The sequence below is a fragment of the Myzus persicae genome, unplaced genomic scaffold (assembly GCF_001856785.1).
Source record: "Myzus persicae strain clone G006 unplaced genomic scaffold, MPER_G0061.0, whole genome shotgun sequence".
Classification (NCBI taxonomy): Eukaryota; Metazoa; Arthropoda; class Insecta; order Hemiptera; family Aphididae; genus Myzus; species Myzus persicae.
Genome location: NW_019101352.1, coordinates 1123692 through 1146868, shown reverse-complemented (window position 1 = coordinate 1146868; position 23177 = coordinate 1123692). Strand labels below are relative to the sequence as shown.

The window sequence follows — 23177 nt, the reverse complement described above, 5'->3', positions numbered from 1 at the left end:
CATAAACTTTGTAATAATAATAAACCCATGATTAACTATATATGTAAGCAGTTCACTAGTAAACTAATAAATTGCTCACATAGCCACATAGCCTCACTCAGTTAGTTATTCATGATTACAATTTAAAATTTATACTTAAGTGTTATAAAAAAACACATGAGAACTTAAGGACTGTTAACTATCCAATATCCATGGTAATTAAATAACATTTTATTGTGAGATTACAAAACAATATCTAATCGCTTAGGACCTAGCGTCATTTTATTATTAATAGCATCCAAATGGTGCCTGGTGGGATATGCCCCGATGAATAGACAACAATGTCAGTCCACTTAGCCTATCCTAAATACAAAACAAATTTACTACTGTACAGCTTGGTTATAATTTTTATGATAAATGTCCTAAATAACTTCATTCATGGTTGATTTAAGTTAAGTTTTCAGCCTTTTTAAGGTTGAAAAACACATTTTGGGTGTAGCTGTAGGCTGTAGCTTATATAGATACCTACATTGAAAATTGACGACAAAAAAAATAAATATATTAGTTAAAAATGTTGATAATTGAAGCGACGAAATTGTTTCACAAAATCCTTTATATATTATGATAAAATTTGTTTTTCTTAATCATGTAAAAACACAAAATTTAACATGTACGAGGTAATAGTCAATAAGAGCGGTCCGGACCACATGACCCCCCCCCCTCCGTATTTAAGCCTCAGTTGAGTAACCCGTATGACTGAATATCTTTAATTGTCGTGTGGTATACGCACGTGCGTATAAAAACATAAAAAAGTTAAGAACATTACGATCAGCATCACTCACGTCTCAGTTGTCTCACGTTCACCGCATGCTCCTTCTATTAGTAGAATATTAGCACAGAACAATATTAGAGTGCTATATATATAGAAGCTTAATTTAGAACCTCACTACCTCAGTAGAATGTAGAAAAACAATCCAATTTATTTATAAAAATTATTATATTAAGAGTTGTCAATTACATTATTAATTTTATAATAATAGCAATAGTATTTTATAGATTATAGTAATGAATGTATTGATTTTACAATGTGTATTTTTTTTCAATCAAAAACTGCATTTAATAAACTTATTTTAAACTTCAGTATCTTTTCTGATGAGGAAATTAATGATCGGTCAGTAATTTTCAAACATCAGGGAAAACAAAACAGTTTGAAACAAGGTTCATAGTAAAGGTAAGTAAGTATACAATAAAATATTATTTAATTTTATTTGAAGTTAGTAGCTGTTTATGTAAAAAATATCCGAGTATAACAGATGATTACCAGATGACAGAGCGATAAATGTTATACAGCGTGGTGCCTGGACAATAACAAACAAAAACTGAAAAATTGAAGTGTTTATTTATTATAATATTATATAATAGTATATAACTAATATTACATACCTAGTATAGTAATATGTAATAATATTTTAAGATTTTATAAAGTTAAGTATAAGGATTTAATAAGTAAGTTATCTTTAATATCAGTATCATTTCTCAAAATAATATACAATACAACATATCAGTATTCAATAGAATAAACTAAATTTTAAAGAAATGGTAATTCATATTATACAAATATGGACATTTTTTTCAGATACAATTTAGTTATAATAATATAATAAATATGTTTAGTAAATTTTATTATTGGTTTAAGATACATTATATTACTCAATAAATAAAAAGAAACATTCAGTTCCTGATCCTTTAAGACTTAATCAGCTGTTAATAAACTTACCAAAACTTATAAACTGATTGACAAATAAATGATTGCTATGGAATCTACGGACCAAATCCATAAATGAAAGCTACCCTTTGGTAAAATTCCCCGAGAATGCGTTTCAACAGAGGCCTAGTAGCAGATTCCGTCAAAACTCTTACACCATTGAATAAGACTGGTAACAATAACTTAAATGAGTCATCATCTAGCTGCGCCAATAAATCAAAAACTGATATCAACATTTCTGACCAAACTGACTCATGCACTTCACTGTCCTATAAATTAATTGTTACATATTTTTATCAGTGGTACAAAATTAAGTAATTCAAAATCAGACTTAATTAAATCATTTAATATAATACCTTGTTCATACTAGTCTGCCTCTGTTCTTCAACTTCAGCTGGTAGATTTTCTTCATTTTTTTCAACTGAATCAGGCTGCCCTGGCATAGAGTTTGCATGTTTCCTTTTTTTATATTCTTCAATTAGATTATCTAAATTTTTACAACTCGCTATAGCATAGACAGCATCATCATCATCACTTCCACTATCTTCACTTTTTGATGTTAATGGAGCATTTGGATATATCTTTTTAAAATCTTCAAACTTAAACGCGGTTGGTTTTTCTTCAGTTGTTTCAAAAATATCATCATTTTGGGCTACAAAAAAGAACACTGGTTTATCTCCTGCCCTATCAACAGCGCAATGTGTACCACTTTTATCCATAACTATTTCAACATATTTTTGGCAGGCATCATCAAATATACGTTTGAGTTCAAGTATAAAACTTTCAGTATCATTAGTGGGAGATCTTTTTTCAACAATATGCTTAATCTGATCAGAACTCAACGTTGACATGCGATTGATACATATTTCAAAAAGTGCAACCAATGAGAGTGTCCAAGCTCCTCCAGCCTGCTTATATAAATTTGCTGCTTTCTCTAAACCAGCAACTTTTTGAATAAGAAATTTTAGACCAGGCCTTGAATCAAATTCCCACGATATACCGTACGTCATATTTAAACACGAGATAAATGTATGAATCTGAAATTCGGTGAGTGAGGATAAATATCCAGGCATATGTTGCTTCTGTGGTTTAAACGATTGTTCATCCATCGGTGTCATCAAAGAAGACTGTAGAAGGATATTGGCTAAGCTGAAGGAAATAAATAATCTTCAATAATAATAATCATTATAATGAAAAAAATATATTATTATTTACATGTTTAGAAATCAATACCTCGGAATAGCTTTGTTGGTACCCTTTACCAATACATTTCCAATCATTTGTAATAACATTTCATTTACAAATAACCCAAGCACTATATTCTTGTAAGGAACACGTTCTGGTGATTGCTGCCATTGGTTGTCAATTTCCAAATTACACCAGTGATGACATAATAAAAATATGAAACTTCTTTCATCATCAACAATTGTATCACTCTTAACTCTTTGATGGTCCAACAAAAAAACCTGAAATATCATAATAAACATTTTAGTTTAATTTAATTTCTTAGACTAGCAATTGTAAATCAATTCATTAATTAGTATTTATATATTTTTCCTGTTTCTAAATAGTAACATTGTATTTGTTTTAATACAAACTAGTTTTAAGATGGTTCAGTGGTAACAAAATTTAGTTATGGAGTTCCTATTCTATTAAATTGTACTAAATACTTAGAATAATTTAAGTTTAAAAATGCATTAAAATGTTTTAAAGAAATGTATTAATATTTTCATGTGATTACCGACTGATACATAATCAGTCATCAAGTTCAAAACTGCAATGCACTTCTAATAATACTGCATTAAAAAAAAAAATGATAGAATGTATAGTAGTACTATTGGGAATGCACATAGATGTTTAATATTTAATTTGCTTATTATTCCACACTTTTAATTTAATAGGTCCAATACATTAAAACTACAAAGTATACTTACTATATGTTAACATTTTTTTTTTTATAAAACTACTAGAATTTTATTTAAGATTTTATAATATAAGATTGTATGAAAATACATTTTTTATCTATAGAAAAAAAATAGATTACCTGTTGCGATAATTGTTTTAAATGCAAATTGTCATCTATTGTACTATCTCTTCTTGCAGCCACTTTAATACCAGCTGCTAAATCACCATAAAAACTATCTGAAAATGGACTGTATGTCATTGATACTCTGGTCAGTGGATATAAAGAAATAGCACAAGCTCTGTGCAAACTAAAGCTGATTAGGTCCCATTGGTTTGTAGTGAAGTTATCTCCAGCACCCAAAACAAAATGTCTCAAACATGCACATCCTAAGCGGACAATGTTCTCTAAAGGCTGAACACAGAATTCATTTAATACAAACAAAAGTTGTTTCAACATCAGTGTTGTTTCTTTTTCAAATTTCAATTCATAATTCTTATCCATTTTTAGATAATTAACAATCAAATCAGTTGAATTTCCACACAACTGTTTGAAATTTGGTAAGTCACTAAGGTCATGTGTAGACACAATCTTCCTTGCCCATGTTTGTATGGTAGGAAGAAGTAGCCGATTTATGCAGAAACAACCAAATATATAACCTGTAATTTGTTATTATTTATTGATATTTATAATTTTTAAATACTTATGGGTATATTCAGTCATAGGTATATTTATTGTGTCAAAAATAATTTTAACCTGGTGTCTCAGGAAATGCCTGTAATATGTCTAAGAGTAATTCAAGACTTTGCCTCTGATATATAGCTGATGTACCAGTTATTGCAGTACAAAGTCCTTCTACAATGCAGTACCACACTCTTAAAATACCACATGGTTGATCAATTTCTTCTAAAAGTATAGCTTCATTTTTTGAATCTTCTATAGACAGTTGATTATAATTTTCATTTTGGATATATTTTAATTCAGGTACATCGTTATCAACCAAAGTAAAAACATGATTTCTAAACAAAATGTATATAAGTATCAAGAAGATGTGGTTATCAAGGTTATCTTTGTCTCTAACTTGCAGAACATACCAAAAATCAGTTCACAAAGATATGTTATAAACAATTGAAGTATTTAATATCTATTTTATAATACTATTTCTGAAGGTCTCACGCATACCCATGCATATGAATTTTAATTTTCTAAATACCTATGTAGCCAAAATTAATAATATTTAATGTACTTTTTTAAGTAACCTTAAATAGGAACAACTTTTTCATTCTTAAAAGTTTAGACAAAAGATTACTAGATATTTTCATACTCATTGTTTTAATTAATTTATATTGTTTATATATTAATATGTAAGCACTTTTTTTTCATAATATTACTCAGCCTATAATTATACTATATACTTCATAATTAGGGAAAAATAGATATATCATTGGAAAGATATTGAAAAGTAGATTGGTTAGTAAAATGCAAAATCGAGAATATAATAGTAGCGCCATTTGTCCATTAAAATAGAAATTAAAAAAAAATTGTAAAGATAGTCATGAACAATACAAAATGTTAAGCAGTAACTTAACCAATTTATATTATTGAAGTAAAATATAGTTAATTATTATTTGTTATTCAAATGTACATCAAAAATTAAATGTCCTTAAGTTTGTATCTTATAGACCAGTCATGCCCAACCCGCGGCCCGCGGGCCACATGTGGCCCTCCAAGGTATTCCATGTGGCCTGTTACAAATTATTAAAATAAAACAAAATATTCCAAAAAAAGTAAAATTATTACAAAATACGATTTCAATTAATTTATAAATAAAAAATACAAAAATAAAAATAAAAAGTATATAAAAATGTTTTTATATTACAACCTACTATGTGTACCTAACTAAATTATATTAAGAATTAAGATTGAGATTATGAGTACTTTTATATTTGGTGGCCCGCTCGATTACAAATGTTTACCAAAGTGGCCAGCCGAGGAAAAAAGGTTGGGCATCACTGTTATAGACTATCCAACTTTACTATTCTATATTGTGCTTATGGACTCAAAAACTTAAGTATGAAATATTTGTTGTTTTTATACTATAAAACTTTCAAACAAAAAAAAGGAGAAAAAGAACAAACGCTGATACCAAATTGTATGTGTGATGAGAAATGCAATATTTGAGAGTACATTGGTTTTCTAATTTAACTGGTTTTTAGGGTTGAATTTTTACCAATGTATGATTCTGGTACATTTAATATGTGGTTTAGCTCCAAGATCAAATATTAATATTAATTAAAGACAAATCTTTGTGAATTAATTTTTTTCTATGCTTCAAGAGTGAATATAAATAAGGATAAAAAAATGTTAGTTTTTATTTTAAATGTTATTTTTTAACAACTAGAAATCAAGAAATTTCAAAAACATTAATCTTTTTGAGCTACTGAATCATGATAAAAAAATAACCTGCCAAAAATCAAAATTTACTATTTCATAACCCAAATGTTGATTTATCAAACAAAGATTAAAAAACATCTTTATGGATATGGATACATATACCAAGATATTTGGTTGAGTACTAGTTATAACTTACCGATTGGGTAAATGAAATTTTGGACATGCTGGCATAACATACATTGACCTTAATATTAAACTGCAATGCTGTAAATGTTTAAGAGCAGCTTTGCACAGTTCTAGTCTAGTATCAGTATCTGAGTTGTCAAAATCTAATCAAATGTAAAACAAACTTTTTAGTCAGTTTCATTTTACATATGAAGAAAAAAAATACTTACTAGTTCCCCGTACATGTTTAATGAGACAAGCTATACAATCAACCGCTGCATTTGAGAAAGCTAATGTGTCATCAGTGTTCAGAAAGACTCTGAATACCTCTAACAGTGATGATAAATGACTGCTATTGACTACTTTTAGAGCACCAAATAAAGGTCTCCAACCTGATCTGATATCTGAACGGTTAGCTTCGACAAATTCACATAAGCAGCTGACAATCTTTTAAGAACAAAATTATAAATTAATTCTTTTAACATAAATGTATAGAGCCTATGTAAAAATTAAATTACTTGGTCTTGAATCTCTATGTCGCATAGTTCTAAACATAAAAGATTTTCAAAAGGCTTAAACAGTGATTCGTTGATATGGAAATGAGAAAGTTCTGGTTGGTCATTAAGAAAAGCTAAAACTGTATCATGAATTGAAGCTATAGCTTGTTTAGACAATGCCAAATCTTTATGACATGATACCTGGTATAAAATTTAGAAAAATATAGTTTATGAATGTCATTAAGTAGATAATATTTAACATGAAATGTCTTTACTTCCATCAGACATGGCAAAACAATTGACCATATTTTTATCATGTGAAATAATGGGCGCCCGCTTTTGATACATCGTAACATTAGTCGAGATAATCGTGATAAAAGCGTAGCATTGTTAGTACTGTTGTTAGATTTCTTCTGGTCTGGTGGTTTAAATAACTCGTGTCGAATAGTTTCACATAAGCTACGTACAAATTCAGTAAGAGCTCTCAGGTTCAATTTTAATGCGGCATCTTCAAATAATCTATAATAATATGTTTTTATGAGGTACTAAAACTCAACAAACATTAATAAAGATTGTGTTATATACCGATCAACATATTGAGACAGAATACAGACTATTTGTGCAGCATATTCTTGGTTTAATATACCATTGTTTTCAATATCTGCTCTACTTTTATTTACCAAAGTTGATATTGTTTCTGTCAAATTATTGGGAGAAGTTGGTGAAGACAAAAAACTATAGACATCCATGCTAAAAATTAAAAACAGATTATAAATATTCAAGTATTTTTTATCGAACATATGTTTATTTGAAATAAATATATGGTTAAGTCATAAAATAGTTAATAAAATAAAACACTAAAAATTTAAAAACTGAAAACAAATATTTAAATAATTAATTTAGAAGTATAAAAAACGGTAAAATTTAAAAATATTTATATGTATAAATAAAAAAGCAACAATAGTTTTTTAATTTACATCTGAGTGTGTAAAATAAAGTACATGTCTTACCAAACTTCTTCATCACTATCAACAGATGTACCAAAACTTTTGTTTAAATTTTCGTTATTTAATAACTTAGGTTTAACCATTTTTAAAGCAGCAACTGATGAAGACGTCTGTCGAAAAAATACTTGTTCTAGGTATCCAACATATAGGGCACAGCTATAAAATTAACATTATAGGTAGTATAGTACTAGTATATATACAGGTATATTTCAATTAAAAAATGTATTAATAAGATTTACTTGAAAATATGTGGCCAACATTCTTGTCCGTGACACCCAAATTCTAAGCCACGTGATAGCATTACATCCATACTCAAGACATGTGATGTTATTAACTTGGGTTGCTTTTTAATTATGCCCGAAAACCAATTGACGTTTCCTTTCTGAGCACATGAAGCTTTTACGAGTAGAGAGAATATACCTTCACAGCGATTATGCATACCTAATGAAAATAAATATAATATTAATTTAAACTAAGTAAAACGTTTAAATATTAAAATCAAATATAAAATGTTAGAATATCGGAATTCATTACATACCTAAAATATTTGCAAGAGTAGCTGCTCTTTGTAAGGCATCTAGACTATGCTGCACTGACATTTGACGAATAGAATCTTTGTTAAGTTCATTTCGTAACATTTTTTTAACCTGAGTATTTTTTGAATCATTGGAAGAATCAAATTCAAGAGGAACAGCCAAAACATTCATCATAGAATCCCAGCAACATGTAACGATTCGTCTACTTAATTTTGTACCTAATAAAAATAGATTACTTGATTGTAATATTATTTAAATACATTTTTTATTATCCATTAAGCTAGATTATAAAATGTGTATTTCAGGTCAGTAAATGTAAGTTAATAAATTGATATATTATAATATGTTCATTGAAATCATACCAGCATCAGCATCAGGACTTGTCTCTGATCTACAGACCGTTCTTTCTAGGCGAAGACAATCTGATAGCAACCAATTAACTTTATTCTCAGAACTGTAGCCATCAATATCTAAAATATTATGAACAATAATTTAAATAAAATCTTCAATGTCTAGATTTGAAATGTATGGATTATAATTCAATATTTTTATTTGAGAAATTAAATTAGAAGTGTGATGAGCACTATGATGTATACCATACTTATATATACATGTACATACTCATATATTTTTTTTGGAAGCTTGTATTTAGAAAAAAGAAAAATATGTACATGTTTAGAAATTTAAAAGTTCAGATTACTCTATAACTATAAATATTAATTTCAACCAATTTTTGTACATGACATTTTTTCATAATATTTAAATAACCTTATTCTTGATTAAATAGTAAATATTATGTTTAATTTCATACATAATAATGGTATTTTAAAGTTTTTGTGAGTTTATATTTAATTACACCACATAAAATTCAAACCATCAAGATTATCAAGGAAAATTTAGAGTGTATCGATACGTATCAGGTCAATTTTGAGTGTTCAAGAAGTTACACGTGCATTATACAGCGACACATACCGATTCGTCTCGGAATCAGACTTTGATACAAGCCGGTAAGTAACTATTCTCTATTGATACGTATCAAATTTTTCTCCTTGAAAATCTTTTATAGCAATGACTGCTTTTTTTACTAATAAAGATGATGTGATAACTTATATCTAGAACCAAGTGCCAACAGGAAAAATAAGTCTATAACACTGCTACTATAAAATTATAAATGCGAAATGAAACAAAATAATCATAAAAGATATTTTATAAAAAAAAAAATATTTCAATTAATTTGTTAAAATTGATAAGTAAAAAACAAAACAAAAGAAAGCAATGCAAACAAAACCAAGCTTAAATTAAAAATGTATGATCAAGTATGAAGCTAGACCCCATATGAACCTGTTAATAGATCTAATAGCGCCAAATGACCAGCTGCTTGAGTCTTGTAGCCGGACAATACCAAAATATTAGTAACGAGCACATGTTGATAGAGCTCAGCTAACCAACTTCTAGACACATACATCAGCATGCCACTGCTATAAATTTCTTCAACAAATTGATCCTGCAGAACAACCCACCCACCCAATGGTTACATTGCATCTTGAATAATGTAGTACACAACAGCGGTTCTCAACCGGGGAGTCGCCAACAGTTATTTTAGGGTTGTCAATCCATGTGGGAAAAAAGTTTCACTTAGAATCTTATAATTAATAGTAAGTGCTATAATATATATATATTTTTTTGGATAGTCCGATAGTTGATAAAAACGTTCATTGAAGTGTACATAATATACCTTTTTTTGTAAAATATATACACAAATAAATACAATAATAACAGTTGGTTCAATTTTTTAATGCTTACGTTATAAAATGGTCGTTGGACATCTTGGTGACATTATAGGGCGTCACAAACTCAAAAAGTTGAGAACCGCTGGTATACAACACAGATTTGAGATTTAAAGCAATAATTTGTTGATGTGATTGTATAAATAAAACCCATACTTAAAGTTGCCTAACCAATAAGAATGTACAGTTAATTACAAATTAATAAAATTAATACATAATTAACAATTTAAAATGTAAAAATTAATTGTGTTATTGTAATGCATAAAGTCCGGATTTATATTCTCTTAAGACACCTAAAATATGATGCTAATATTCGCTAAAAAAAACAAATATTTTCTTAAAAATTAGAAAAATGTGCAAAATAATCAATGAACCACATTATATGGCCTGGTATGGCACGGTGTTTGGCCTCAGTCACATACATGTTCTGAGATGAAGCATCATCCGGTGTCACTAGTTCCCAAATGGGTGACCATCCGAGTTTTAGTGACAAATCCTCGTCACATATACATGTGTTCTAATCGACCATACCCTCCTATGCAATTAAAAACCTTCAGGCTAATGATCGTAGATTTTGAAACTTAACTCAATACAAAAAAAAAAAATCACATCTTTAAATATGCAGTTTTTTTATAAGTGTATATGTTACGGGCAATGTAAACCACAAATTTTTTTTAACCAACTAATATTATTTTTAATTATTATCACCTATTTATAGTATTGATTTTTTTTTTTAAACAATCATTAATTTTATTCATGTATCATAATACAATAAAATATGAATTTTTTGAAACACTGTATAAACTTATTTTTGTTACTTATCGTACTGCCTATTTAAATACTAAGTGTAGAAAAGCAAACAGACTATGTAATTCCAAGACTCCAAGTGCCACGCTTCTAAATCTTGTTCAAATAAATAGGTAATAATAAAATTATAATTTATTAAAAAAATAAAATGATGATACTAGTTAATTTTTTTTTGTTATTTCATTAAAATATTCGTAATATTATGGTACATGAATAAAATTAATAATGTTTATTTAAAAAAAATCAATACTATAAATATTTAACGATTATAATTTATAATAATAATAAAAATAATATTAGTTGGTTAAAAAAAATGTTTGGTTCACATTGACCGGGCAATTTACACATTGCCCATAACATATACACTTGTGAAATGAAATAACTCCACTATAGTAATAGTTAGGATAGTGTCTTTTTTGTTGGACGAGTCTTTATCCATTATTTTGATAGGTGTTATAATTAATGGATTTTTTTATCTTATTCCTATAATCTTAAAAAAATCTAAAATCTTAAAAACACTTACAGCAATCTTACAATCTTATAACCAAAATATATTTGAACTTTTTATAAATAAATACGTTGTTACTTCTTGTTATAAGTATAGGTTAGGTCAACTAATACGTAACATCACAGCAACATAATAGTACCACTAAGTATTATTTTTAATAAAAATAATATAAAAAAATAACTATGGTTGGTAGAATATTTTTTCAGGTACCGTATTACTAAAATTAATAACAATAATAAATAAATTAGTACTATTTTCTCATAATTTACAAAAAAAACTTTTTCATATGAACTCAATGTTGAATGAACAGTCCACATTTTTTTTACTTTTGTAAGACCGCATCAACTCAATAACAAAATGTAAAAACATATAAATCCGGACTTAAGATATGAGTAAGTTAAAAATCTAATGTTAAATAAAACGATTCACTTTAAAGTCGTCTTGTTTTCAATTTAAAACTTTTTAACTTCAAAGTTATTATTTTTAAAATGTTTAATTGATAAAGACCCTTGGCAACATGAGCTATTGGGTTTGCGGAAAATGTATTCGATTACATATAATGGCTAGTATAAAGTTTAACATTGGGATTCAATGCAAAACATTGATAGGTCAACATGTTGAAATGTAAAAAATATTTGCTACATTTTATATACTAATAACAATATAATACAATATATTGGTGTTTCAACATATAAATGTTTTGACCAGAAATTCAATCATAGTTTTTAATATTTCAATATATATTTGTTTTTAACTTACTTCAGACATGATGGGCAGAATAGAAGAATCATCATAATAATTTTGATTAATTAACTTTAAATTAAGATATAATGACATAATTGTTGCTACGTAAACACCATCTGCATTTATTATTATTGAACCATATTTTTTGTTATCTTGTCGTATGATTTCTAAATTAAATAAAAAATTATGTAATAATATTATTATATTTTCTTCTAAATTGTCAACATATTTTAAAATTCAATTATAAAACCACTTTAAACTAATGTTAGATTTTTAAGTTACAGGTATGACCATTTTGAATAATTTTTTTTCGTATTTAATAATTTTTAATTATTAAACAGTAAAACAATATAGTTCATTAAATATTTTAGATAAAAATTATCTGAAAACCGTTTATATGTTACAATTGTTTTAACAATAATTAAATATAGATGATTAAACGGCTGTGAACTTATATCTACATAAAATGTTTTATTATAAAACACAATTTTAATATTTTATAAGTTTTGTTGTATAAATATAGTAATATACCTTCACAAAAACTGGAAGAAAACCTTTGGATCTCTTCATCTACTTGTAATGTACTTCGAAGTGGTAACAATGTAGGTAAAAAACTAACAAGAGTCTGGACAAAACTACCAGCATTTTTTTTTTCTAAATCCAATAATTCTACAGACTCCTATAATATAAAGTACATATTATTATTAAGTGAGTTAAGAAACTATTATATATAATAAATATGAATACAGCAAATTTAAATACTTAATTAAAAAAAGCATAAGCGATGCTATGAAATTTAATTTAATCTAAAATGTATTCATGTTTGATATCAGTTATAGACGTATAGTAGTAAATGTCTGTGTTTGGTATTGTGTATCAGAAAACAAATAGAGACCACCCAGACCAATTTTTTTTTGAATATTTTTACATTTTTACTGGAAAATTAGTACCTATAGTTGGTGGATGATCGTACTTTTAGTATTATTGTATATAAAAACAATATAAATGAGAGAGATAAAACTTACTGGAGTAACTTGAAATACATAACAAGTATTTAACTTTTTTGTTACTAGCTCTAAACGAAATGCTTCTTCTTTTAGATTTTTCTCAACTGCTGCTTCCATTTCGTCAATCTGAGTTACAAGTAATAATAATAAAAATTTATATTAGATTAAACAAGATTTTCTATTTTATGGCTAATTAGCTGAAAAATAAATCGAGAGTTAATGATTGATGTTTTGTATATAAGTCACCTGTGGATCATTTTGATATCCTCCTTCAGGCCCTTCTGTATTACCACTACTTGGAACTCCACTACTACTGCTTGTACTGTTGATACGACTTCTATTCCCAATAGATGATTCAGAAGAAGAAGATAATAATTGTTCTCTATAGATATTTGGTAATCTCTTCATTGACTCATAAGTTAGAGGTCCCGTGTAGTCGCAACTAGCCAATGACTGGAATTTTTCATTTATTTTTTCAGTGTAAACATCATTAATTCCTTTTCCAGTAGATAAATCAAGAAGGGTTGAAAGAAGAGAAAGTATACACGAAACACTTGTAAAAACAATTTCCCAATCTGTACATTTGGAACATTCTTCAATAGAATCCATCACTCTAAAGCATAAAAAAATTATAACAATACATTTAATCACATCATACACAGAAAAATGTATATTATTTTATACTAACAAACGAGTCAATGCCATATCACTCTGTTGACACATTTTATCATCTTCCACAAGTATTGGTCCAGCAAAATCCACTATTCTATTCGGACTACTCAATAGCTGAAATAAAATGTATTTTATACAACTATATATGGTACAATATATTATATAATACATTTTACAAATACAAGTATTATCAACTATGAATAACTTTTTTAAATTTTAAAATTTTTAATGATAAAATATTTTTAAAGTTGTGAGCAAGAATTTTATGATTGTTAAAACTGTTTTTAAACAAGAATGCATTCAACAGAATTTACTATTTTGAACCAATTTTTTTAATGAATTAAGGTTAGTTTTTTTAAAAGAACTTTTCGTATGTACCATTGTAAATATACCCAAGTATTAAACTTAAATAAAACAGAATTGGTTAGGTAACATAAAAAGTAGATGGTAACATTGGAATGATCACATGAATTAAGAATAGGTGTCACAAAACCAATTTTCTAAATATTTGGTTAAATGCCCTTCATTTTTAAACAATTAAAAGATGGGACACATTTAATATTAGTGAGTAGCGACAGTCATATAAAGTGGTATATTAATGATGCAAATATACCACAGAAGCCAATGGAATTTTTATTTTTTTCTTAGAAAAAGTATGAAGAATATCATTGGGGTAGTAGTCAACATTGGATAAAATCATATGCAGAGTATAAAAAGTAACATTTTACTCATTATTCATATTAAAGGTACATAGATTAAAAGATGTAGAAAAAGAATGGGAAATTGAACTACAGATTTTACTACTAAATAATATTGCGAAATCCTATACAATCAAAAAAAAAGTAACCTGTATTAACTCATGTACAAAGCTTATAATTTTTAGCCAACAATAATATAGTTTGACGTTATTAAACAAGCTAGTTTTTGAAATATTTAATACAAATGCTTTATTTATTTAACCAACTAAGTTTTATAAAAATAACAATAAATAGTTTTTCTTTTAATAACTTATTTAATTAGTTAGAATAAGTTAAAAATGAAGAAAAATTATTTAAATAAAAGTCCGATAGATAATAATATTACTCGAGTACAAAATAATAATCACTAATTAGTTAATACAACTACAGGGAATTTAACATTTTTGTCTGATTAAATACAAATAATTTTAATAGATTTAAATTCCAACAAAAATTAAAGTTAATTTTTTTTTAATAATTGTTTTAAGTGTTAAATTATTATAGGGTTTGTAAATTTGATTAAAATTGTACCTATTCAGATTGTACTTAAGTTAACAATGTAAAATATTGGAGATTATTCTGTTCATGAAACCATTAAATAATAATTTATATATTACATTTTTTCCTGAATAAATCTAAATACCTACCTCTTTTAAAGCTTTTAAAGCATCTATTCTATAGAGAGGCGGTGGATATAAAAGCATTCTATGAAAGACAGACTCCAAAACAGGTCTAAGAGAACTCACACATCCAACCAGTCTCACTAGTTGACTTCCAATACTAAAATTAAAATGCATGCAATATATTAGTAGTGTTAATAGTTAGTAATAGTCTAAGCATGTGAATTGTTATTATTAAAAATAAGATTATTACCTATATATTATTTTTGATTGATTGCTGTTGAAGCTAGGAGCACTTCCCAAGACACCAGATCCTCTACCAAATTTAGTAACCTTGTCGTCGTCTCTTGACACAATTTTTTTATCTACTCGAGGTGATCCTAAAAAGGCTATAATAGCTGGACATAGTCGTTGCCATAAGAACATAGTAAAGTGACGATTGTCATGTACTTTTTGGGGTAAGCTTGCAACAAGAGTATGAAGACACTCAAGATAAAAGACAACAGCTTGACTGCAACGGTCTCCACTATTAACATGACAAACATAAGTTAAACCCAGATTTAAACATAAACAGAAAGTCTGGGCTCTCACACAAGTGTCTCAGTAGGGCCCAGTATTCTTCTTTCCGAGAAATAAATAAATAATAATAATAATAATAATAATTACTTTTGAGTCTCGTCTATTTTACTAACAATAAATTGCAATATTGGTAATGCTTCGTTAAAACATAATACTCCACCAGCACCATTGTCTTTCATTTTATTGATTTCTTCACATTCTTCATCTGGAAGTACAACAAATTATTAAAATAAGTTTTTATAAATAATTTAACACAATATAATCGGAATCGGTGAAATGCTATCGTTTTAAAATTTTTCTTATTTGTCAATATCTAGTCTTTTACCGACTCAAATAGAAATAAAGTACCTATTTTACCGAGAAAATTGCAAAAATATCGTAGAGTCTGACTGACGGCAGCCTGTGCAGCCGAACGAATTCCTTGGTTCCCATTTTCATATACTTCACAGGACAGTGTAAGTATTTGTATTATAATACGCCCGTTCATTGTCCAGTATGATGAACACGCAACATTCAAAAACACCTGTAAATTAATTTCAAATAATTATTCTTGTTTAAACAATGTGAATAAGTAGAATCACCTTTAACATATCAATTTGTGTGTCGTCGGACTGTGTTAAAATAGAACTAATTGTATGCAAAATCTGTGACGGCAACCATAACGAATCATCTTCTGGCTCAAAATTTGATTGAAAACGATCATCTCTCAAAATTTTCTAGACATAATTAAGAGTTAGGATTTAGTAATAATCAGTTAAGTATTAATGAACTAATAAAATAGACATTTTACATTTAATCCACACAAAGCTTGTGCCACTAGTTTGCTTTTTCTGGTTTCAAAGGCCAGTTTAAAAACATTTAAACACTTAGCTCTAAGTTCATGGGCTGGATCACGCAGGGATCCCTGTTGCTTTTCCAGAAACACTGAAATGGGAGTATAAATTTTAATTTTAATATTTCATCAACAAATAACATATTATATCTATCAACTCGACAAAATCGACCGAGAACAATTATTTGGAGTATTGACGTAAAATTCTACCATATGCTTCAGTTGCTGACTGACTCAGGCTGGTCAATTTTGCGTTTGCCGCGTCTTTCGATATCTGAATGAGTAGATCTTCCATTTCGATCGACTGTGTTAGGATTATACCATCTAGACAGACATCGTATTCCTGTGCGATATTTCAAAAATTAATTTCTGACTGTAAAATTATATGAAAAACGCAGCTGGCGGAATACACCTGCGCATGAGGGTATGTTGTCAACACCGAATGTCAAAAGACTGGAAACTGGTCTGAAATGTGTCACTTAATTCGTCTCAAACACCAAAACCGGAGCCGGCGTCATAAAATAATGGTCAAATGGCTAAGCAACAGCTCGAAGATATCGACTAACGTCAACGTGCTTACTGCTTACTTTCTTCAAATGTAATGATTATATGAATATGAAAAGTTGAAAACTGTTTTTATCATTTCTGTTATCATTAACATTGCGCTCGCCGCGCGCATAATATTCGTGGCATGCATGCGAACCACGGTTTAAGTCGTTTAAGATAGAATTCTACCTTAAACCGTGAATCGTGATGCAAACCTATGTAGATAATTACTGTATACTAGATTACTATTTACTATTACTGGACAAAGTATAACCTTATTAAAATGTGTATTTATTTATTAAGTTAGAAACTTTTACAATCAACCACGAAAAGTAGAACCATAGTAAATCTAATATTGATATTAGTTATAAATTCTATAGGTAGTAGAATCATGTAATTTTTTATGAGGTAGGTATTTCTATTAGGGCCAGTTGTTGTACCAGTCTAGTTTAAACTAGATTTTTTGAAACTTTGTTTAAGACCAACTCATATGTTGTACAAAACTAGTTTAACACTTAAACCCAGTTTAAAAGCAAGTTTAGTTAAACAACCGAACTTGATGGTTTAAACTAGGTTTAGCAAATTTTTGCCATAGATCCATCATCCATACATTATGACAATTAGATATGATATTGATAATTTGTGATAAATTAATTTCTTGTGCGAAGAATCATTTATATTTATTTAAAAATGAATAACGAAATATGGGGGATGATGATTTTGTTGAACTTATAAACTTGATTGCGAATGAACATCGGATAGGTGCCCAGAATATTCAGGCTGCTTCCAGATTATTTTCTATGTCTTCGTGATTTTGAGTTTGTTGAATTAGCCAAAACAAGCTATTTGGTATGTACATGTTCTGATTTAACTGGAAATCGAGCATCCAACAGGTAATTAAAGTTATGTACAACATATAGCTCCCCCCAAGCTTTTGCGTCTAAATAACTTAGGTATTAAATAGTAGGTACCTAATAAAAAAAGGTGAACGAATGGATAATCCTAATGTTATTATGCCATTGTTTTTAAACAAAAGTGATAAATGATAATGCATGCATTGCATTGCATCAGTAGGTACACTGATAGTAATAAACTAATAAATAATAATATTGATGTGGTGTAGTTGTCATAGAATCCACTGATCGCTCTGAAAAACCTAATTTAACTACATATCTGTTGTTTAAAACTACCATTTAACAACATACTAAATTTTAAATTCAGTTTAATTCTTAAACCAAGATAATCTCTAGTTTAAACTAGTCTAGACCGGTATCTGGTACAACTGGCCCTTAGTAGGTAAAATATTACAGATACCTACGAGGTTAGGTTAGGTTAGGCTTACCTATTACCTATCTCCGACTACTAGAATTACGTACCTACATAGTTAAGCATGCTGAAAACGATAGTAAAGTCAGGATTTGAAGCTCTTGAAGTTATATGTAGGTATTTAGTATATAGTTGTAAGTCCAAGTTCGCCCAGGCACCTAATGTGGATTTCCATAACAAGTCGAAGGATGTTTTCGATTTTAACTGTCCGTAAGATGATTTAAGAAATTAAAAATCAGTATTGTTATTTATCAAGTAACGTATTCGCATATTCATTATTCAATATTGTGATCAATCTCTTAATATCTTATAATATTCCGATCATCAGTGGCGGATCTAAAAAAAAAGGCCCGGTCGGACATTTAAAATTGGGGCCCACGCCTCCCCTATTCCCTAATTATAATATCTTATTTAAAATGTTAAACAGGGTTGGGGGGAGAAGTATTTATATATTTAAAATTAATTCAAGAATACATACATAATAAAATACTTTAACTTATTTAATTTATGTTACCAACTCGTATAACAATCGAAAATTAATAATATTGTAAAACGTAAATATAAAATAAAACACTTATTTATAATACATAATATTTATTATAATTTATAATAATTCACTTTTATAACCTTTTCTAGCTTTTTTTTCTGAAAAAATTTTGATGGTAGATTGTAAATCTATTAATTCTGCTGTATCTCTTTCTATGTAAAGCATTGCATAATCATTAAGATAAATAAAGATAAGTAAAGATAATATAGGTTTATTTAATGAGAAGTCACTTGATGAATCCTGAACATTGGTTTGATGAATATTTAACTCAAATGAATCAGACGTACAGTTTATAAGTGAAGAAGATATATTTGAAACCGATTTACGAGTAGTTAATAAATTTTTTTTATCAACGTTTTGAGAAGCATCAGGTATTGTGATCGGAGAGCTTTCAAATTGATTAAAAAAATCCCCAAGTACTTTTTGTTTCTTGTCAGATTTACATTTTTCTAGTTCCCTTCTTTCTTTTTCTTTCCGTTTTAAACTTCCCGATTTGTGTTTATAATTTGAATTGTAAGGATTAGACATTTTTCAACTAAAGATAAAATAAAAATTATTAACATATTTATCTATCTACCTATCAATGTTTCATAAATTATATTTATACAACTAATATCAATAATCTAATAATTCTTATTATAAAAATACTAATTAATAATTTAATTAATAATACATACATTTTATAGTTTATAATAAGACGTGTTCTTCAATGATGTTTCGTACGTCGTAACCGCTCAATAAAAGAAATATAAATGGCAAATATAAAAGTAATTTGACATTATATAAATATAAGATAAAATATACATGGGTCGATAAACGTCGACGACAATCGATAAACGTCGACGACAATGGGAATTACCAGTTATTTGGTACTTTTAGCTCACTGCTATAATATCATAATATTCTGTATTATATAACAACTTTTAATAATATGGTTTATTATAGTATAATTATTTTAATACACTTATTTTTTTTATTTATTAAATCTAGTGTTATCCCTATTATTTTGGCCAAAGGGGCCCCTACGTCCGGGGCCCGGTCGGACGTGTCCAGGTTGCCCGGGTGTTAAATCCGCCACTGCCGATCATAACGTAAATACCTATTTAAATAACTAAGTAATTATTTTTTAATGTGTAGGCGAGAGTGTAGAAACTGCATACTTACTACTTAGATATCTACCGTTCATAACCACACATAAATCGCTACTCTAGACTGTCACAACTCAAAATGTCGAATTCATTAATTTTGAGTTATGATTGCTTTCAAAAAATAAAAATTAGCTCTATACAGAATGTAACAATCTCTGCCTTATTGCTGAAATGGCTAAACAAAAAACAGAGGAGACCTCTATAACTACGATTATATGTTATTATTCTTAAATCAAAAAAAATATTAGCACAATTTTTAATATAATATTAACCATATTAATTTCTGTCATTTTTATGAAGGAACAGGAAAATGCGGTGTTTATATTTGCATTTTGCAAAGACCTTGTTATTATTTATATGTATATTATTGTGTTATGTTAATCAGCAAGTTTCCTTTGTTCATGTTTGAAACGACTAAGAAGTGAAAGATAAAAAATTGAAATAACATCATACTGTAAAAAAATTTGTAATGATCATCCAACTAGATGTGGATGCTGCGCGGGCAAAATTTTATTGATAATCGATTATTTTAATAGTGTCACAAATACGCGGTAAATATGTGTATAACATAAAAAATCACTAATGATAATCTTTCATTGTTAATTAATTCATGTACGCATAATATATGTCATATTATTATAATTTATTTTGTTGAATCTGTAAACAATCTTAAAAAAAAACATCTCTACTACTAATTTTCAAAACTGAGAGTAAATTATTAACTTTTATAGATTCTATATCGTCTAGAGCAACAAAGATATTGATTTTACAATGTGTTTTTTGGGGGTATGTGTATTTACACACAATTTACAGTAGAGAAAATTGCTACAATTTTCAAATTTTAGGGGCGGTTTCGGGTAGTTGATTGGATCTTGTTGGTTCTTTTGAAAGGTCAAAACTGATAATTCCCGGTGATTTTCAAAATATTTTGAAGTTTTTTGAGGTATATGCCTATAAATAAATATTTGACATTATAGAACTTTTTCAATTTTGTTTTCTATAAATATTGATGAAAAAATGTTCTCTCAGTCAAAACCTTGAAAATTAAATACAAGGTTCCTCAGAAATTGTTTATATTCCAATTCAAAGATATAAAAAATACATAGTTACAATATTTTTTTATAAATTTTTGAAATTTTGCAAATATTTTTATCATAAAAATTTTAATATTCATACTTAAGATTTGAATTTAAAAAAATTGAGTGTTATTCCGCATTAATTTTTTAAGAGCGTCTGAGAGGACATACGGTCATAGCATCCTCTCAGAGGACACGTTGTCTCCGTCTTACAAATGCGTAACATACCAAATTTTACTCTCGGTAGATCACATTTAGATTAGTTGGTTTAAAAATGAGAGTGAATTGACCTCTTATAAAATTTAAAGGTAAGAATATTATCTAGTGAACCTCGCAGGTTTTTATTTATATTTTAATTTTAAAGCAAGTAATGAGTATTTTAAAGTTCATAAACAATTTATTATTTTACGGTCTACTGAGCTTAAAATTTGCCATTTCTAAGACGGAGACAGCACACACAGGTGAATCGTCCTCTTAAATACCGATTTCTTATCAAAGGATTTTCTTATTTTGTTGTAATTCAAAAATAGATGACCGTATATTCTTAAACTCATATGTTTGTATTAGAATTATATGTACACGCACGGTATAATTTTAGAAATGTTTTGACTTTTTTTGAACTACATATTATACTGGCATTTGAAATTAGTTTTTAGTTTTTTTTCTATTAATGTCAATAACAAATTTTCACTGGGTCAAAATGCTTGAAAATGTTAAACAAAGTTACTCATAACTCATAAGTCATTATTATAGCTATTTAACAATAATAAAGATTCATTCCCACAATTGTAGCAGGATATCTTTTAGTTCTCTGGTGAATAATGGAGGATAGGTCATAGGTAGAAGTAGAACTCTGTAAATAAAATAACAAATAATTAACTCCAAGATAATATATTATGTGCATCATACATAATTCTCTTTCTAAATTATAGATATATATACTGCAATGTACATGTGTATGTAGGTAAGTTTACTGAGTGCTCACTGCTCATACAAATGAAAACACTTAGTTATGATACCTAGTTATTATTAAAATGTCGAATTCAAAACATTATTGTTTAGGAATATAGTAAAGGCTATTTATTCAACCCGGAGTGTGGCAGGGTGTCTATAGATATTTACAAAATATAGTATTGGAACTTATTATATTGTTTATTTATCTATTTTATAAATAAGTAATAAGTAGTATCTAAAATATTTAAAGTATTATTGAAAAAATTAAAAGTATATAATATGTATTATTAATATTATTGGCGTTTTCATATTGTTCATTTATATGTGTAATACCTATAATATGCTGCGTATATATGATTTGTAATATGTAGTGTGCTGTATATTTTTTATCATAATAATGATATAATTAATAATTACTAATACATAAATGTTGCTATCATACTATTAACCTCTTTTATTTATAATTTTTTTGTCTGTTAAGCATTTATATTAATTATATCTCTATTAGCTTTACTGACTGGTTTAAAAATACAAGTAAATAAACATTAAAAGAAATAAATGATAAAATATAATTATACAGAGATAAAAATAAATATTTGTATTATCTAACATAATATACGTAATTTTTGTATGAGTGAACAGTCGAAAAAACTCGATAATAAAGTCGAACGCTTGTACACAAATATATTATGTGCTCTCATCTGATTATTTATTAGATTTAATCATATGTATGAAATCTTTTTTTACTAATTTTCAGCTTGAAATATTTTAGTACTCCAGTTTTTTTGTTTTAAGAAGTCAAGTTTATATTGTGCCTAAATTCTGTATTATTTATGGTAATATTTTAACCGGACAAGTTACGCAAATAATAAAAAAAATAATATTTACCATTTTATTTTTGGAGTTCCTGCCAACATAAACTTTTTGAAGAAGTGTCAAAGTGAGATATTATTATTTTTATTAGTTCAAAAAAATATTTGGTAAGCACCTATTTAAGGTAAATATATAATATATTTTTATATTTTTGTTATAAGTATTTAA

At 27.6% G+C, this 23177-nt stretch overlaps 2 protein-coding genes across 8 annotated transcripts in view; one reads left to right on the top strand and one right to left on the bottom strand.

Moving 5' to 3' along the window:
* Window positions 1-786: 786 nt before the first annotated feature.
* LOC111028762 (brefeldin A-inhibited guanine nucleotide-exchange protein 3) lies at window positions 787-20037 on the bottom strand. Of its 6 annotated transcripts, none has more exons than XM_022307515.1 (28): window positions 16750-17508; window positions 16498-16631; window positions 16289-16423; window positions 16065-16230; window positions 15795-15912; window positions 15382-15654; window positions 15156-15288; window positions 13788-13885; window positions 13346-13712; window positions 13118-13225; window positions 12624-12771; window positions 12108-12259; window positions 9588-9750; window positions 8609-8716; window positions 8249-8464; window positions 7950-8151; window positions 7714-7866; window positions 7289-7453; window positions 6979-7222; window positions 6725-6904; window positions 6437-6653; window positions 6238-6370; window positions 4404-4666; window positions 3789-4306; window positions 2978-3210; window positions 2101-2893; window positions 1757-2013; window positions 787-1358 (listed from the first exon to the last, which is right to left on the bottom strand). In XM_022307515.1, the coding sequence occupies exons 1-27, from the start codon at window positions 16832-16834 to the stop codon at window positions 1801-1803; spliced, it is 5718 nt and encodes a 1905-aa protein (XP_022163207.1). In that variant the 5' UTR covers window positions 16835-17508; the 3' UTR covers window positions 787-1358; window positions 1757-1800. The 6 variants fall into 6 exon arrangements, with proteins under 6 accessions (XP_022163207.1, XP_022163202.1, XP_022163206.1 ...); XM_022307510.1 differs by having other exon boundaries at window positions 16056-16230; window positions 16750-16834; XM_022307514.1 differs by having other exon boundaries at window positions 787-1337; window positions 16056-16230; window positions 16750-16834.
* A 2752-nt stretch (window positions 20038-22789) lies between these two features.
* Window positions 22790-23177, top strand: part of LOC111028728 (protein pinocchio) — a 34698-nt gene continuing 34310 nt past the window's right edge. Inside the window, exon 1 of one of the 2 annotated variants that reach the window (XM_022307466.1) lies at window positions 22790-23076. The gene's annotated coding sequence lies outside the window, so the exon portion shown is untranslated. Of the gene's footprint in view, window positions 23117-23177 lie in introns of both variants that reach the window. The other variant, XM_022307467.1, reaches the window with a different exon arrangement.

Coding starts and splice junctions, on each gene's coding strand:
- LOC111028762 (XM_022307513.1), bottom strand. CDS start 16,834: ATGGAAGATCTACTCATTCAGATATCGAAAGACGCGGCAAACGCAAAA. Junction 15,655..15,794: donor AAAATAGACGAGACTCAAAA/GTAATTATTATT, acceptor TCATGTTAATAG/TGGAGACCGTTGCAGTCAAG. Junction 4,307..4,403: donor GGCATTTCCTGAGACACCAG/GTTAAAATTATT, acceptor AACAAATTACAG/GTTATATATTTGGTTGTTTC.